The sequence below is a fragment of the Pristis pectinata genome, chromosome 6 (genome assembly GCF_009764475.1).
Source record: "Pristis pectinata isolate sPriPec2 chromosome 6, sPriPec2.1.pri, whole genome shotgun sequence".
In the NCBI taxonomy this organism is placed as follows: Eukaryota; Metazoa; Chordata; class Chondrichthyes; order Rhinopristiformes; family Pristidae; genus Pristis; species Pristis pectinata.
Genome location: NC_067410.1, coordinates 16285093 through 16303372, shown reverse-complemented (window position 1 = coordinate 16303372; position 18280 = coordinate 16285093). Strand labels below are relative to the sequence as shown.

Below are 18280 nucleotides of genomic sequence, written 5' to 3'. Positions count from 1 at the left end.
GATGCCACAATTAAACCAAGTTTATGGCTATCATTGTTTCCTTTTTATTTGTGATGCAGAACACCTAGGTAATGATTTCTTGAGTGATATTACAACATGTAAATCAAGAGCAGAAATAGGTCCCTTGGCCACCAAGACTACTTTGCCATTTCATGAGATTGTGGCTAATGTGACTGCAATAACTACACATTTCTGTCTAGCAGCAGTAACCTTTCACCCCTTGCTGATCAGGAATCATTCTTATTCTGCCTTAAAATAAAATTTTCAGAGACTTTGCATTGACTGTCCTTGGAGGAAGTATTCCTAAGATTCATGGCCCTCCTGTGTGAAAATGTTGCAAATGAGTGACACCTTATTTTTAATCTGGCCCTTTGTTCTGGAATACTTCAATCCTCATGCTGCTGACTTCTTTTTAAAGCAGAAAGCCATGTTACTTATTTTTATATCTGTAATAGAATTTCACAAGTTTAAGATCTTAATTGGACCTTCCAAGATGATTGTGACAACCATCTGTTAAAGCAGTTGTATTATTATGGTAAAGTGCTTTTATGTGTAGCTCCTGGAAAAAAAGTTTCAAGAAAAATTGACTCTTTCTATCCACGAAACAATGATTTTAATTAAGTTAATAATTTTATTTAGAATCTCATTGCTACAGCATTGTAAGCCACCAAGTCTGATTTTCATCATTCCCATTCTCTAAGAAATGTTTGTTTCAACAACTGCTTGTGGCAAAATTTTTAATAATCTTCATGGTAAAGAGATTTTCCCCCTTTTTTCATTATTAACATTTATATTTGTGCTGCCCTGTTTCAATCTTGCTGGCCAGTAGAAACAATTGAGGCCACACATTCTTATCATAATTTCTTTTATGTTAACCCCTTACAGCTCTCATTAGAGTTAAGAAATCCAATTTGTGTGTCTGAATATGATATTGACTATTATTATGGTGGTCTCTTAAATAATCAAACAGCAAAATGCTTGTAGAATATAAAGGTATTTGGGGGAGAAAACAGTATTCCTTTGTACATGGATTGTAAAAGTGGCTTTTTGTTAACTTTCCCAATATTTTCATTTATTTAATTCCATTCTTGAGTGTAAATTTAAGTTTCTCTTTTTTTTATATCCATGTAGCAACCAGCCAAAATTCAAGTCGGACTTGAGCCTTTCTCTACAGTATCCTTCTGAGACATTGCTGCAAAAACTGACTGAAGAGAACCAGTGTCCCTTTCATCTTTCTGCCTCCCTATCTCTCCATTACCTGGCAGGTTTGAAAGGAAGAGCTATTGTGGAATGTTTTCACAATAGTATAGCTGAGGTAATACTTGTACGTGGTGGGTGTATGTTTGTGCTAACTCTTTTTATTACTCTCACCCAGTTGCGCATGGTGAGAAGCTTTTTCCCTCAGCAGAGGTGCCTGTGACAGGAGGGCATAGGTTTTGGGTGAGGGGTAGTAGATTTGGGGAATTAATATTTCTTTTACTTGGATGGTAGTTGAAATCAGGAACATGCTGCCTGAGAGGTGGTGGCAGGTTCTCACATAACATTTAAGTATTTAGATGAGCACTTGAAGTGCTATAGCATTGAAAATTACCAGCCCAGTGCTCAAATGGAATGATTACAGCAGGTAATTGATGGCAGTGTGGATACAGTGGGTTGAAGGGCCTGTTTCTGTGCTGTATGACTGACTAAAACTTGTTGGATTTTTTTTTATGTAGGCTTAGCAGGCTGAGCCAGCATATCATTACCCATCCCTAGTTGTCCATGAGAAGGTGGTGGTGAGCTGCCTTGAATCATTGCATTAAATGTATAATTTACAAAAGGTAAACTGGCGCATCTGTGGGACAGTTGAGATGATTGTTAGTTGTGCTAATCTGGATAGCCTGGAGGTTTCTTTATTGTTTGTTAGGGCAATGGCCACATGTAGGATTAATTCTATACATTAGAATTTCCATTTGTTCAATTGAAATGATTTTCTTGAATGAATGGATATGTTGAGAACTCTGGATGTGCCTAAATTCACATTTGATATACTTGTTTAACTCTGTTTTCTTTTCACTCTTGTGCTACTCCTGCTGGTGACTGAGTGACTTCCTATTATTGGATTCAGGTTAACCAAAAAATGTATAAGTATGTGTGGTGTTGAATGTTCTCTTGGACTATAATTGAGCATTCTTGTTTTTTGCTGGTGGTTGATTAGTATCCAAAGATCAATGTATTCATTATTTAATTCATCAAATAATATTGCTAGATATTCACTAACCTTTTTAGAAAAATGTTTTTAACATTTTTGAGCAGTTTAATATTTTTACCTTGTAGTTTGTATAATTATAACTTTAATTTTGAAATGTCAATCTATTACCCAAAATGGAAATTTGGTTAGATTATAACTCAAGAATTCTGCATTTTGGTCTAAAGCAAAGTTGAATCTGGAATACTTGTGTAATAGGAATGACTTTAAAATGTAATATACAGGAAGGCTGCTCTCAGTGGGTTAATTCAAAATTGAATTGTTGCTTGCTGACTGAAGCCTAATTGGCATGTACTTCCATTTTAAGTTCTCCCCATGTTGCTTAATTATTCTTGTGCCATTACAGGTTGAGAATGAAGAGCTAAGACATCTAATTTGGTCCTCAGTCATATTTTACAAAAGCTCAGAGCTTGAAGTTACTGCCTGCATTATGCTCTCTACCAAAGCACTGTACTTCGTGTTGGATGATGCCATCATTAAGCTTGCTGATCAAACTGGTATGGCTAGTTTGTTTTTTGGATTAAGTATTATTTCCTTGCGTGTTTTGCAAGTGCTAATTGTAGTATTCTGGAATGAGAAATATTGTAATGGGGATTAATTTAGTCAGAATTTTGGGTCAATGGCTTTTGGTTAATCTGGGAAGTTGATGGGTACATTTTGTGCTTTAATAATTGAAATGTTTGGAATATGAAAGGTGTGTATGAATTGTTATGCCACATGAAAAAATCATGGAAATTGAAGAACATGCTTAAGAAATTCCATTTGCATGGTGAGGTATTGAAGCAGGAAATGTTGAAAGGGCCAGTAACTGCTACAAATGACCAAACTGTGAAGATTAGTGTCTTAGTAAAACCGTTCGGTTTTATTTCTCGTGTCAATAAAAGGTCCTGGTACAGGAAATCTGCCGAGAGCCTAAGGGTTTTGGTAAACTATGGGAAAGTAGAAAACTTGGCAGTAGATAGAGGAAGCATTTAGTTGGGAGAAATGGGAAGTAGTATACTAGATGGGAGAGTGGTGTGGGAAAAATTATTTATAAAGGCAAGATTGGGAATGAGAGTTTTAGGGCTATAGATAAATATTTTCAAGGTTGTTTAACAGATTTTCTAAGTCTTACGGCACTAAATGTGACAGTGATTTTCGAATTTATACAAAATATGAGTATTGCATGACATTCTGGGTATGCTATAATGGGGGGGAAAAAAAAGACATGAAAAGGGTTCTGGAAAGATTGATTACAGAGCTTGTTTGTTCTGCAAAATTGGGGCATTTTCAATGGAAACCAGAAAATTGCAGTGTTTTTCAGGGCTTTTAATAATTATGAAGGATTGTGGATTGGCAATTAGAAACATTTAATTCTAGTGATAAGGAAACAGATTCGGCAGTTATTTATTGGAAGAATTGTTAGTTTTTTCCAATTTACTAGAATTTTGAGGCAAAGATTCTAAAGAAACATGGGAGTATATCCAAGTTTTTTTTTAATGGGAGGTCAAGATTCCCACAGGTTTTGGAGGCTAAAACTGTAATTTCTGGAGCTGGAACCTCCCAGTTGCTAGATTTTTAAACCTATTGTAGAACTTTAATTTACAGAAGCAAGATCACCTTTTAAACTGACTTAGTTGCATTAACTTGATTATTTTTCATCTATTGAATAAGAATTTTATTTAAAATTATCCCTATCTGTAATTGGAGATGAGTCTTCGGGATAGGAAAGGGACTTGGTAGTTAGAATGAGTTGGAGAGTGTAGAGGCAGAGAAGAAAGTAGATATTTCCCTTTCTCAACCTGTACTGCCAAGGCCTATTGGATTTAGCACTGATGTTAACTCGACATTGGCCAAGGATTGAAGCTTGGACATTCATATCTGATAAATACTATCCTACAGAATTGTGTATTTAACTTCAATATTAATTTTGTAATTTGGGGGTAACTCGGGAGATGTTTACTGATGAAAGTAATGTGAGGGATTAATGCCTCCTTAATGTTAAGGTGCCTCTGCTATAAATGATTTCACTTGTTCTTGTATTTTTGAACTATCAGCTAATGTCCAAGCATCATGTAATCACTCGTAGATAAGAGATAACAGATATATATCAATTTAACTTTGTTTTATGCATTCATTCTTTTAATGCATAGTATTTAGCCTTTAAAATAATCCTGGAAATGCAAGTGTTCTGCCAGCTGTCAATAACATTTGATGGGCTGTTTCATAAATTTTTATCAGGATATTGGAATGAAAACCCATCTTCAAATTCTGAGCAGAGAGGTCTGCTCCTGTCCTTCTGCTTTGTCCTAAAGTTAAATGATCTGCAGTCCATACACTTGGGCCTTTTTGATCAGTACTTCCGCATCACTGGTGAGTTGCCCCATCTAATTTTAGCAAGCTGCTGGCTTCTAGAAAATGCTTACTATCTATGTGGCTGTTTTAAGTATAGAATAATGGGAAACTTGAATTCTGAATTTCATGGTTTTTTTAGGCATAATTTGCCAAACAATAAATTGATGGATATTTTAGTATAAATTGTTCTAATTGATTTGTTGTGCTAAGAACTAGGTTTTTACAAGAGTCCACTCCTTTTGGATGGTAATAATAGTTGGATTCCTATATTACTAATTAATTTCAACTAGAGTTTGGCCTTTATGCCTGGGCCAGCTCTTTGAAAGCTGTCAAATCAGTCCCACACCCGTGCTTTTTCCTTACAAGTCCAATGCCCTTTGGAAAGTTATTGACGATACTCCCACAAATTTTTCAGATATTGCTTCCAACTAACCCTGTTCTGTTCATCCTTGTGGTTCTTTTATGAAGGAAATTCTTCACAATTTTGAACCAGTGTTAAATCTCCCTTTTTCCTTCTTTGCTCCAAGGAGATTAAATTGGTTTCTCAGTCACTTGTACTCTGTACTCACTATTAGGCTGATGGCATGTAATTTTGCAGCCTGTCTGGGAGCTGGTAAGAGCAATGGCATAAAAGCTGGCTGCCAGTAATATTTTTGCTTTATTTTTATTGTAGGGCAGAATGTCTGCTTAATTATGTAGTTGTTACCATCAAGTTCTTCAGTTGTTCTACAAAATGTCCTACTGGAAACTTAGTTCAGCACTAGTAAAGATTGTGAACTTTCAGAGATTTGATACTAAAGCAATGTGCGCATGCTGATCATTCATAGGGCAACACAGGACCTTCAACCCAATGAGTCCATGCCGACCATGGTGCCCACCCATCTTGTCCCAATTTCCTGTCTCTGGCCCATATCCCTCTAAGCCCTGCCTCTCCATGTACCTATCCAAGTGCTTCTTAAATGTTGCTATTGTACCTGCCTCAACCACTTCCTCTGGCAGCTTGTTCCATACGCTCACCACCCTCTGCATGAAAAAGTTGCCCCTCAAATACCTTTTTAAATCTCTTCCCTCTCACCCTAAATCTATGCACCCCCCTCCCCCCCCCTTAGTTTTGGACTCCCTTACCCTGAGGAAAAGACTGCTCCCATCCCCCTTATCTATACCCCTCATGATTTTATAAACCTCTAAAATGACCCCTCATTCTCCTACGCTCTAAAGAGTAAAGACCTAGCCTGGCCAACCCCTCTCTATAACTCAGGCCATCTAGTCTTTGCAACATCCTCAAATCTCTTCTGCACTCTTTCCCATTTACAGGGTGACCAAAACTGTACACAGTACTCCAAGTGCAGCCTCGCCAATGATTTGTACAACTGCAGCATAATATCCCATCTGCTATACTCGATGCACTGCCTGATGAAGGCCAGTGTGGTAAACTCCTTTTTCAATGAACTATGCACTTGTACTCCTAGGTCCCTCTGTTCCATTACACTCCCTAGTGCCCTACCATATAGTATAAGTGCTGTGCTGGTTTGACTTTCCAAAATGCATCACCCCACACTTGCCTGTATTGAAATTCATTTACCACTCCTTGGCCCACTTCCCTAACTGATCAAGATCCCTCTGTAATCTATGATAACCTTCACTATCAACAACACTTCCTTCTAATTTTGTGTCATCCACAAACTTACTGATCAAGCCTTATGCATTTGCATTGAAATTATTTGTATAAATAATTGATTCATCCATGTTCTTTTTGTTATCATAAGAATCCTATTTGGATTTGATGAATGTTGAGAATGTCAACCCAATAACTCACTATTTCACTCTTGGTAAAATTGTTTGCTAATATGAAGAAAAATTTCTATACCCTTGTTACATAATTTGGCAAATAATTTTCTCCTAGATTTTGCCCAGACATTCTAAATTTATTTTTAATTAGAAATGCCTCATTCTAATTTTGTTGTAGGTCCATCTGCTGAACACACAATTGCTTGCCTGACCAGGGACAGTTATACAACACATACATTTGTACAGCAGTTAATGGCTGTATTATCTTTGTTGGAACGAACACCTTCACCAGAGCCAGTAGAGCTGGACTTTTATACAGAATTTGGAAAGAAAAGCACAGGTAACAGTGCTATGACTTTTGGCTAGTTTACTTTTTGCAGTATTTCAATTTGAGGATCTATAGCATTGTCATACCTGAAATCTACAATTAGCCTTTTTAGTTAACCTCCTCAGTGGTTCTCTCAATTTATCTGGTTTTATTTCTAATGTGTCTTACTGCACTGTATTTGGAAAGAAATAAGTGCATGCAGAATTTATTGCCAGAAGCATCTGATCAAGTGATATCTTGCTCTATAATATTTAATAGCCAGTTTCTGATCATTACCAAAATAATAGCTTGCATCAAGAATGTCAAAACTCTGAATTAAATGTTTGTCTGCTAAAGGCTGTCTATTTCCATGCATTTCAATTGTGCTGATAAAGACTTGGCTAAATGGGATTTAATGCTGAAACCTGAAGATGTATAGATCAGTTTGTTTGCCATTATTAAAACACTATTGTAATTTTGTAAAGCTCTTGCTATATAATTTTAAATTCATGGACTGACCATATTCTCCTCATGTTTTGTGTATGGAAAGGACACTTTATGTAGATAATTGTTTTTAGGTTCACATCCTTTGATGTCTCCAAGGCAATAGATGCCATTTGTCCGGCTTGGTTCTGCCAAAGCTGCTCTTGAACCAACAGTGAGGAGCTGGGGAAGAATGCTTAATTAATGCAGCATTTTTCTTGACTATGGGGAAAATGTCCTGGCGTCTGTTTTTTGGGGACATCACTAATAAGCAATTATGTTCTTTTGTGTATTATGCTTCAACTTGCTAAGGCACATCTTTTCATAAATATTCCTCCTTAATGGCTACATCACTATTATTCATTGCTAATCTCTTCCTATCCTGAATTTACTGTAGCCACAATAAAAAGATTACTAAAAATGCTGTGTAGATAATAAGACACTACTTAATTCAAGTGTGTAGTGACCTTGTGAGCAGTCTGCTTTTCAACAAAATTTAAAATGGTCAGTTGGAGCCTATGATCAGATCAGGTCAGGTATGATTTAGTTGAATGGTGGAGCAGACTCCAAGGGGCTGCCTTTGGGCTACTTTACCTCTTTGGTTTTGTTTGCAAAATGTGAATATTCCAAGGAATGTTTTTAACATGCATGTATCTATTCTGAACAGGTCAAATGGAAAATTATGAAATTGTCCACTCCAGTCGAGTGAAATTCATTTATCCTAGTGAAGAGGAGGTTGGTGATCTGACATTTATGATAGCAGAAAATGTTCAAGAACTAAATCTCCAGACATCCAACATCCTCTTGTATGTTTTGGCATTTCAAGTCGAGTCTTTGGAGAATCCTTTACATTCCTGCAAATGTTCTTTGCAGCCTAAAACATTAATTTTGACAAGCTATGATATGCTTCTATTTGAAGAAGATTATGTTAGCTATCCATTACCAGAATTTGCAAAAGAACCACCACAGCGGGACAAATACCAATTAACTGATGCTAGGAGAATTCGTGATCTGGATAGAGTGCTCATGGGTTACCAGACCTATCCACAGGCCATCACTTTTGTGTTTGATGATGTACATAATCGGGATCTATTGAGTAATATGATGCTCGACCATTTTGAACATCCACTTAATGCCTGTTCTACAGATAGAAGAAATCACTGCAACACCAGCAATGAAGTTCAGTGGTGTCTCTTTGTAGCCAGTCCTGAAAGTCGTGAAAGGCTGATTGCATTGCTTGCTAGGCAGTGGGAGCTTCTTTGTGGTAGAGAACTACCAGTTGAACTTACAGGCTAAAATTGTTGCCAAGCATGGTCAACAAAATATAAAGTTATACTGATGGGGAATTTGTAAATACCATGGGAGTCAGACGTTGTTCCTTTGATGTCTAGGGCTTTTAAAGTTTATTTTTTACATAAATATGTACTTGTACTGATGCATTCTGCTATATTGTGCAATGTAAACTGTAGATAAAAGGTCACTATTGCATGTTACACTTGAATGTTTTGAAATATCAAATAATGTTTGTATCTAATGAACAGCTTTCTCTAGTATGCTGCTATAATTTGAAATAAAGTTGTTGGTCTTGGGTACTTTTTAAAAACAGTAACTTTACTGAAGCTTACTGTATTTGAATATTGTTACATAATATTGCAGAATAGAGAAGATGCTGTTTGGCTTCATCTGTTCCACTCAGTATTCAGTCTGAGATGGTAAGTTGAATCAATGCCAGTCAGGTTGCTTTTGTCTGCAATGAACTATAGTGCTGTTGAGACCTAGAAGGGGACTGCGGACTTGTCTGTGGCAATGGACATGGAACCTACTTTGCAATGATTGTTTTAGCAAACCAATGCATTGCTTTGTATGTAAGTATCCTGCAGATGCACTGCTATGTTTTGTAAATTTTGAGGGGCTTAACTCAGTGCATTGCAGCTGTGACTTGATTTATAAAGCTACGAGTAGTTTCTGGTAGTAATTTGCCACACAAGGTGCTGAAATGTAGTTGGATGGCATCCTAAAGGGGATGATTCCAAGTCATGCCTGAATCTCCTGTCATGTAGATTATTCCAGAATGGCATTTTTCAGGCCAGAGACATGTACTTTCCTCTTTATCTCCCTTCCCTCCCACCCTTCTCCAATGCTTCTCTTTTCCCCAACCCCCTCCCCCATGACCTTCACTGCAACAGCATGTGAAGATTAGCCCAATAAAGCTGTTTCAAAAGGCTAGTTTCAAATATTGGAAACTTTAAGTTGAGTGTGCTTTATTGTGGTTGCTGAGTAATGTAAATGGATGAGATTTGTCTATGATTTAGATTCCTCAACTGACTATTTTAAAGCAATCTGTTTCAAAGATTAAAATTCTTACTAGCAATGTTTCCAGAAGTTGATTTAAGCCAGACATGACTGATTTTACAACAGTGCTGGAAATATTCAGCAGGTTAGGCAGAGAAACTGTTTTCAGATGAATGATCTTCTATCAGAACCAACTCAGCAAGAACTTGTCTGATTTGCAGCTGGTTAGCTTGCTTTCTAAAGGAAGAAGGTTTGCTTTCTACCAATATCATGTTGATAACCTTCCTGTTGGGTATTTTGTATTCTCCTAGGTAAATTCACCTGCACTGGCTATGTTGTCTAGCTGATTTCTTTCTTTTGATCTTATGAACTAGAGTTATTCATGTTAAATCTATCTACCTTAGATTGGTATGGCTGTGTAATTTTAATCACGTTAAAGAATAAGGACATTTGTAGAGAAACAGTTTCATTCTGATTTTTTTCCCTCTATCTGCTTTTGGAGCAGATTTTAAGGTTTTTTATTTCCTACTTGCTGCAAAATTATTCACAAGAACAAAAATGTTGCTTTTTGGAAACATCTATACACATGGAGCCAATTTCCTCATGCACAAAGATAACTCTGCCTGTATAGTCTCTTGTCAAATGTCCAGTTTTGGGTCACACTATTTTGCCAGGTAGTCATCTGCAGTTCTGCATCTGCAATAAACTTTTCTACCATTTTTTTCCATTTTCCTGCCTAAACTGAGAGAACATTGACTTAGCTAAGACATTTAGTGGGGATCTGAGGAATGTTTTTTTAACCTAGAGGTTGGTTGGAATCTGGAACACACTGAGTAGGTGATGGACTTGGGTACACTCACAACATATAAGTATCCATTTGAACATTTGAATTGCCATTTGCATAGTAGGCTATAGACCAAGTGTGAGGAAATGGGTTAGGTGTAGATAGTTAATTGGTCAGTGTGGACATGATGGGCTGTAAGGCCTATTTCTGTGCTCTGATTCTATGCCTGACCCCTATCTGAAGCTGAACCAAGTGGTTTGTATACTTGATATCTTGTCCTCTTAAAGGTGTCTCTTTCCACCACAGTCACCTGTCTTACTTGGTAACTGATTTTTGTCTTGCTTCTGTTTAATGAGGTTTCATCCACTCCAGAAACTTGAGCACTATAATCTAGGCTACTGCACTGGCCTTGAAGTTTATGCTGCATTGTTATGAAACTTTGGCTTTTGAACAAGATGTTGGTGCTTTTTTGTTTGGTCCCTCTTCACCCCAAATCCCACATTCAATATTAATGGAACTTTTGCAATGAATAGGCTGCCACCTTTTACATTGACACCTGTGACATCCAGTGCCTTTGTTACCTCCAATCATTGCTCTTCTAACCAGTTTTTGATCCTCTGCTGTCCAGCAACATCAAGCAGGTTTTTGGCAAAAAACTGCTCATTAATCTTGTATGTGTTGACGTAGTGGGTCTTGGTCCTGTAGTGATTCAATGTTTAAAATTCATGTTACTTAAATCCCTTTATACTTGCACTAATTTCAGTCCAAGCACTTTCTCCATTCCCAATTCTGATTCTTTGTTCTGTAACTCAATGACTCCACATTCACCCTTTCATTTTTGGTTATTCTCCATACTCTGGCATGAGTTACTGTCTCTCACCTTGAGACTGTCCTACCTAGCTAACACCTCTTGAAGTTACCCTTCCAATAGCAGTATCATTGAATGAAAGTAGGATGGCTCAGCCAATGGCCCTTGGACCACTTTTCACTTTAATATTACACTAAATGCAAATTATTGGATTGTAGGACAAAGATAATTAATTGATTATCTGATCTAATTTGGATCTTAAATCTGGCACTTGAACATGAATGTATAGTACATTCTTGACTAGCTTTCTGTTCTTATAACAGACTATCCCAGAATTAGATGTTGCTACTCGAGCAGCTGAACCCCTTTTCACAACCTCCCCACCACTTCTCCCTGTGTATATTACCAGGAGAGTTTTCATAAATTGCTCATAATCCATCTACCTATTACTTCCTTTCCTCACCCCACTCTGCTTGTCCTTTTCATTGCCACCATCCAGCAACATTTTAGGTGCAGTTGTCATGTATTTAAATGAAAATAACATGTAAGGCTTGTTAAAAATCACTCTAGATGTTTATTGTATAATCAAGGTATATGGCAGATGTCTGTCTTCATATGTTACTGATTTATCTCAGCTAGCATTTGGCTCTCTACTGTGCACAACACAGGGAAGTTTAAGAGAAATAACTGATAAGAGCCATGCTCATTAATCAGTGTTAAAATAAGTTGAATTAAGAGCTGTTCAAATATTCATAAATTAGTTGGCATGCCAATATACACTTGATTAAAATTTAAAAATTACTGCCCATTGAGTTTATTGGTTTATTTATATTATAAAATTTGACCTGGATACAATTTTAAGGGCTATGCAATGTAGGAATCATTCTAGTGCTTTAGATTTTGCAGGGGAAAGAGGTTTTGATACAGTAAAGTCTTCTAACGCACAGTGGATGAATTAGGCAAGTTGGAAGGCAGTAGCTAGTGCCAAATGATGTGTACAATATTTAGATTATTTAGCTGAATTCTGTTAGTACAAAGTATGGCTCAAGTATTGAAACTTGCTCTACAAATCTATTGGGGGGGAAATGTATATTTGAAAATTGAAAAGCAAAAAGCTGCAATTGTGGGAAATCCAAAGTAACAAAAAAAAAACTGCTGGAAGAGTCAGCAAGTTGTGCATTATTTGTGGAGAGAATAAACAAAATTAACAATTCACATTGAACTCATCCAGAGCAGTCATTGGCCTGAAACACCACTGGTGAAAGGTTGTTCTGATGTAAATGTGTTTGTCTTTAAATACTTAAGGATTGGGACAAAGTTATTTACATGGCATTTCATTCTGTACTAAAAATGTTGTTTTACCATTTGTAAATATTTCAAATCAAATGGATACCCATTTTGTTGTATTTAAGTGGTAATGTGAAATAGTAGCAGCTACCAAGTTTTTTTTGGATGGTTCATATTTGAAATCTCCAGTGCCATCTCAGAACATTTGACCTTGTGTTATAAATAGGGAGACAAAATACAGTACTTTAAATGTAGTGGGATTCAATATGACTACTATGGCTCATGACTACTAGTTCAGTATTTCAGCCACTGCAGTATCATCCATGTTGCTTTAGATTGCTTGACAGATGGGTAGCCCCACTCAACACAACCTCCTATCTTTTAGAACAGAACAGTACAGGGACAGGCCCTTTAGCCCACAATGTAGTGCTGAACCAATTACATTAATAAAATATCCAACTAATCCCTTCTGCCTACAATTATCCTACCATTTCCCTCATCCATGTGCCTATCTAAGAGCTGCTTGAATGCCCCTATTGTATTTGCCTTTACCACCACTCTTTCTAAAAAAAAACTTGACCTGCACATCTCCTTTGAACTTACCCCTATCACCTTAAATGCATGCCCTCTGGTATTAGACATTTCAACCCTGGGGAAAAGATTCTGTCTATCTATGCCCCTCAATCTTATAAACCTCTGTCAGATTTCCCCTCAGCCTCTGCTGCTCCAGAGAGAATAACCCAAGTTTGTCCTGTCATCATAGCATACGCCTTCTAATCCAGGCAGCATCTTGGTCAACTTCTTCTGTACCCTTGCCAAAGCCTCGACATCCTATAATGGGGTGACCAGAACTGAATGCAATACTCCAGATGCAGCCTAACTAAAGTTTTATAAAGCCGCAGCATAATTTCCTGACTCTTGAATTCAATGCCTTGACTAATGAAGGCGAGCATGCCAGATGATGTCTTTACTGCCCTACCAACCTGTGTAGCCACTTTCAGGGAGCTATGAACTTGGACCCCAAGATCGCTCTGCTCATCAACACTTACGGGTCTTGCCATTAACAATGTACTGTCTCTTTACATTTGATCTCCCAAGGTGCAACACATTTGGCCGGGTTGAACTCTATCTGCCATTTCTCTGCTCGTATCTGCAACTGATCTATATCCTGCTGTATCCTTTGCCAGTCTTCTACACTATCCACAACACCACCAATCTTTGTATCATCTGCAAACTTATTAACCCACCCATGTACACTTTCATCTGGGTCACTTATATACACCAAACAGCAGGGGTCCCAGTATGGATCCCTGAGGAACACCACTAGTCACAGACCTCCAGCTAGAATAAGTCCCATTGACCATTATCCTCTCTTCTACGGGCAAGCCAGTTCTGAATCCAAATGGCTAATTCACCATGCATCCTAATCTTCTGGGTGAGCCTCCCATGAGGGATCTTGTCAAACAACTTACTAAAATCCATGAGGACAACATCCACAGCTCTACCTTCATTAATCACCCTCATCTAAAAAAAACAAGTTCGTGAGGTATGAATTGCACTGCACAAAGTCATGCTGACTGTCCCTAATTAGGCTGTGCTTTTCCAAATGCTCAAATCCTATCCCTAGGAATCCTCTCCAGTAACTTCCCCACCACTGATGTGAGACTCACTGGGCTATAGTTACCAGGATTATCCCAGTTTCCCTTCTTGAATAATGGAACAACATTAGCTACTCACCAGTCCTCCAGGACCTCACCTGTGGCTAGAGGACACGAAAATATTGGTCAAGGCCCCAGTAATCTGATCTCTTGCCTCTCTTAATAACCTGGGATATATTCCATCAGGCCCTGGGAACTTAATCACCTTAATGCTATTGAGAGACCCGACACCACCACCACCTCTATCTTGAAATGCCCCAGCATATTAGCATGTTCCACACCAATCTCCCTATCCTCCATGTCCTTGGTGAATACTGATGCAAAGTACTCATTAAGGACCTCAGCCACATCCTCTGCTTCCAAGCACATGTTCCCTCCTTCATCCTTGAATGGTCCTACCCTCTCCCTAGTTATGCTTTGCATCCTCTACTTTTAAATCAGCTGTGTATTTTCTGTATTGATCTGCAGCAATTATGGCCTTTCAAATTTAGTGACAGTGACTGATGCCAAATTTATGGCTGCCTCTAAGCAAGTGCTTTTTAATTCTTTATGAATCTAAACTATTTAAATATGCATAATCATGCTGCTATACAATTAGTATAAGGTAAAGGGACCAATTGTAAAACCACTGTATAAAATGTTTTCTTGATACAGTATCTACTATTGTTTCCTCATTTTTACCACTTAACTTGGCTTTCAGCCATCTTTTTTGTTTCTTAATGCTGTTTAACTGAGTTGGACTTCCAGTGTTGAGGATCTCTTCCTGCCTTTTGACGTTTGGCAAGACCAACTGTTGCGTAAAGTCACCTTGTTTATATCCTGGTACGCCAATCACTCCAGTTTCTGCATCCCAAACAAAACCAGTCACTCGGATCAGGTACTTATAGCTGGTGTATGACCATCCTGGGCAATGAATGTCAGGTCTATTTGTTCTTACTATTGTGTAGTTACAGTCAACACGGACCCTTTCACATCCAATTGGCCAGGCAGAAGGTCTCATTGGTCTGTAGGAAACAATTGATCAAGTTTACAAAAAAAAGGATTTGTAAGTAACACATTTAATCCTCAGATGGACTGCAGTTTTGAATTATCTCCCTGGAACATAGGCGATTGAGGGGTGACCTGATAGGTGTAAGATCATGAGGGGCATAGATAGTAATGAAAGTACATAGTCTTCTTCCCAGGGAGGGGGGTGCTGAAAGCAAGAGGGCATAGGTTTAAGATAAGAGATGAGAGATTTTAAAATGGACAGCTGCTTCACGCAGAGGGTGGTGTGTATTTGGAATGAGCTGCTAGAAATAGTGGTTGAGGCAGTGTCACGAACCAGCAACAAAAGAAACACACTGAGCATGATTCAGTGTTAAAAACTATTTTATTAATCACTACTTATGATAATACGTAAAATAAAAGTAAAAAAAAATGTTAGTATGTTAGAATTCAAGAATGTTAAACCTCGAACGTTAACCCCAAAACTAAACTCGTCGTGTGTGTGTGTGTGACAAAGTCCAAAACTCCCAGTTCCTGAATGGTTCTTAAAGTTCAGTTCCGCAAGCCATAAGGTGAAACATGAGCAAGGGCTTCTTCAACAACCACCGTTGTCTGAAGATGAGATGTAGAAAAACATAGAGAGAGTACATACGAAATCCAAATGTTCCACGATGGAACCCAAACGACACTTCCTCACCCCGAAAAGCATCCGAACCGTGGTCGTCCACATACAAATACCTGTTTCCTTCTACAGGTCAGCAACAAAGTGAACTCCACCGGATTACTTCCAACTTCCATACATGGATTTCAGTGGCAAACACAGTTATTGTTTCTCATCCATCGATAGAGAAAACAAGCAGGCTGGTGTCTCTCTCCCTTCTCTCTCTCTCTTCTTCTTCTGACCTCTTCAACAACGTCATTACGTCCTTTATCTTCTATTGACGTAAGCACGCCCCACACATACATACACACACACTCTCTATCTTAAAGGGACTTTCACTGAGTCCGTAACACCTCCCACCTAAAAAAAAATTTTCCCAAGAAAATTTTAACCGCGCATACAGTTAGTAATGTTAATAATTATCATGCTACACAACTACAGACTATCAGATTAGTACAGATACATGTTTCCCATTTAACATCGGGAAAGACAATCAGCAATCACATTATCTTTGCCTTTAATGTGAGTTATCATGAGATCAAACTCTTGCAAAATTAAACTCCAGTTTAACAGCCTTCTGTTCTTGTTTTTGACTCGGCTCAGAAACACCAATGGGTTATGATCTGTATACACAGTCAATGGTTTCTGAGCGGTGCAAACATATACACTGAAATGTTGCAAGGCTAAAACAAGCGACAGTAATTCTTTCTCTATGGTGGAATAATTCTTTTGATGCTCATTAAATTTCTTTGAAAAGTAAGCTACAGGATGGTCAATATCATCAAGGTCACCCTTCTGCAACAACACAGCTCCTGCAGCTTCATCACTGGCATCTACTGCTAATGAAAATGGCTTTTCAAAGTCAGGTGTTCTGAGCACAGGATGGTAGCATAAAATGGCTTTCAGCTTCTTAAATGCTTCTTGACAAGAATCTGTCCAAACAAACTTTACTCCCTTCTTCTGAAGATTAGTTAGGGGAAGAGCAATATCAGCAAAATTTTTACAAAATTTTCGATAATATCCAACCATTCCCAAAAATCTTCTAACAGTCCTCGTACCTGTGGGAATAGGGAACTCAGATATTGCTTGAACTTTTGCCTGAACAGGAGCTTGCTTGCCTTGACCTACAACATAACCAAGATACGTCACAGTGGCATGGCCAAATTCACTTTTAGCCAAGTTAACTGTAAGGTTAGCCTTGGAAAGTCTTTCAAACAACCTTTCTAACGCAGAGATGTGATCTTCCCAAGTATCATTTCCAGTCACTAAGTCGTCAATGTAGGCATCTGTATGTTTTAACCCATGAATCACTGAATTAATCATTCTTTGAAATGTTGCTGGAGCATTTTTCATTCCAAATGGCAAAACATTGTATTCATACAATCCAGAAGGGGTTACAAAGGCTGAAATCTCCCTTCCTCTATCTGTTAATGGAACACACCAGTACCCTTTTAATAGGTCAATCTTTGTAAGAAATTTTGCCTTTCCCACTCTGTCTATGCAATCATCCACCCTAGGAATAGGGTAAGCATCTGACTTTGTTACAGCATTCACTTTCCTGTAATCTGTGCAAAATCTAACAGTTCCATCAGGTTTAGGTACAATAACACAGGGCGAACTCCAATTTGAAGTAGAATGTCTAATAATATCATTTTCCAACATGTATTTTATTTCCTGATCAACAAGTTTACTTTTTTCCACATTCATTCGATATGGGTGTTGTTTGATTGGTTTTGCATCCCCAACATCAACATCATGGGTAATTATCGATGTTCTGTTTGGAACATCTGGGAACAGATTTTTAAATTTTAAAATTAATTCTCTCATCTGTTGTTTTTGTGAAACTTGTAAATGGTCCAACTTCGTTTCAAGGTTCTCCATGATATTTTGGTTTTTTAGTTTCGATGGAACAATATTTGGTCTAAATTGGCCTTCCTCAACATCAACATCAGGCATTCTAGAAACAACCTTTTCACCATCCACCAAGGCCACAACTGAATCCTTCTCATAATAAGGTTTTAGCATGTTTACATGACAGAGTTGTGTTTTCTTGCGTCTATCTGGTGTTTTGATTATATATGTTAGATCAGTCACTTGAGATTCAATAACATAGGGTCCAGAAAAGCGAGCTTGCAAGGGATTATTTTGGCTAGGGAAAAATACCAACACCTTTTGCCCCACTGCGAATGTCCTAGGCCGAGCACGTCTATCAAAATATGTCTTCATTCTTATCTGGCTTGTTTTCAGATTCTCTCTCGCTAGCTGGCAGACTCTCTCCAACCGAGTTTTAAATTTTTGGACATAGTCCAACAGACTCAAGTGAACTTCCTCATTAACCCATTGCTCTCTTAACAACTCCAAAGGTCCTCTCACCCTATGTCCAAACACAAGCTCAAACGGACTAAATCCTATTGACTCCTGGATCGATTCTCTAACGGCAAACAAAAGTAAATGGATACCTTCGTCCCAATCCTTGGTGTTTTCAAAGCAATAAGTCTTCAGCATATTTTTGAGAGTAGAATGAAATCTCTCCAGAGCTCCTTGAGATTCTGGGTGATATGCAGATGATACAATCTGCTTTGCTCCCAGCTCATAGACTATTTGTTGAAAAATTTTTGACATAAAATTACTACCTTGATCAGA

General features: G+C 37.9%; 1 protein-coding gene across 2 annotated transcripts in view; it reads left to right on the top strand.

The window, feature by feature from the left end:
- nisch (nischarin) overlaps positions 1-10802 on the top strand; it is a 46681-nt gene extending 35879 nt beyond the window's left edge. For both annotated transcript variants that reach the window (XM_052017492.1, XM_052017491.1), the window contains 5 exons: positions 1132-1315; positions 2595-2745; positions 4469-4600; positions 6549-6710; positions 7828-10802. In XM_052017492.1, coding sequence (XP_051873452.1) covers positions 1132-1315; positions 2595-2745; positions 4469-4600; positions 6549-6710; positions 7828-8456 — 1258 coding nt within the window. In that variant the 3' untranslated portion in view covers positions 8457-10802. The remainder of the gene's footprint in view (positions 1-1131; positions 1316-2594; positions 2746-4468; positions 4601-6548; positions 6711-7827) is intronic.
- The last annotated feature ends 7478 nt before the right edge of the window (positions 10803-18280 follow it).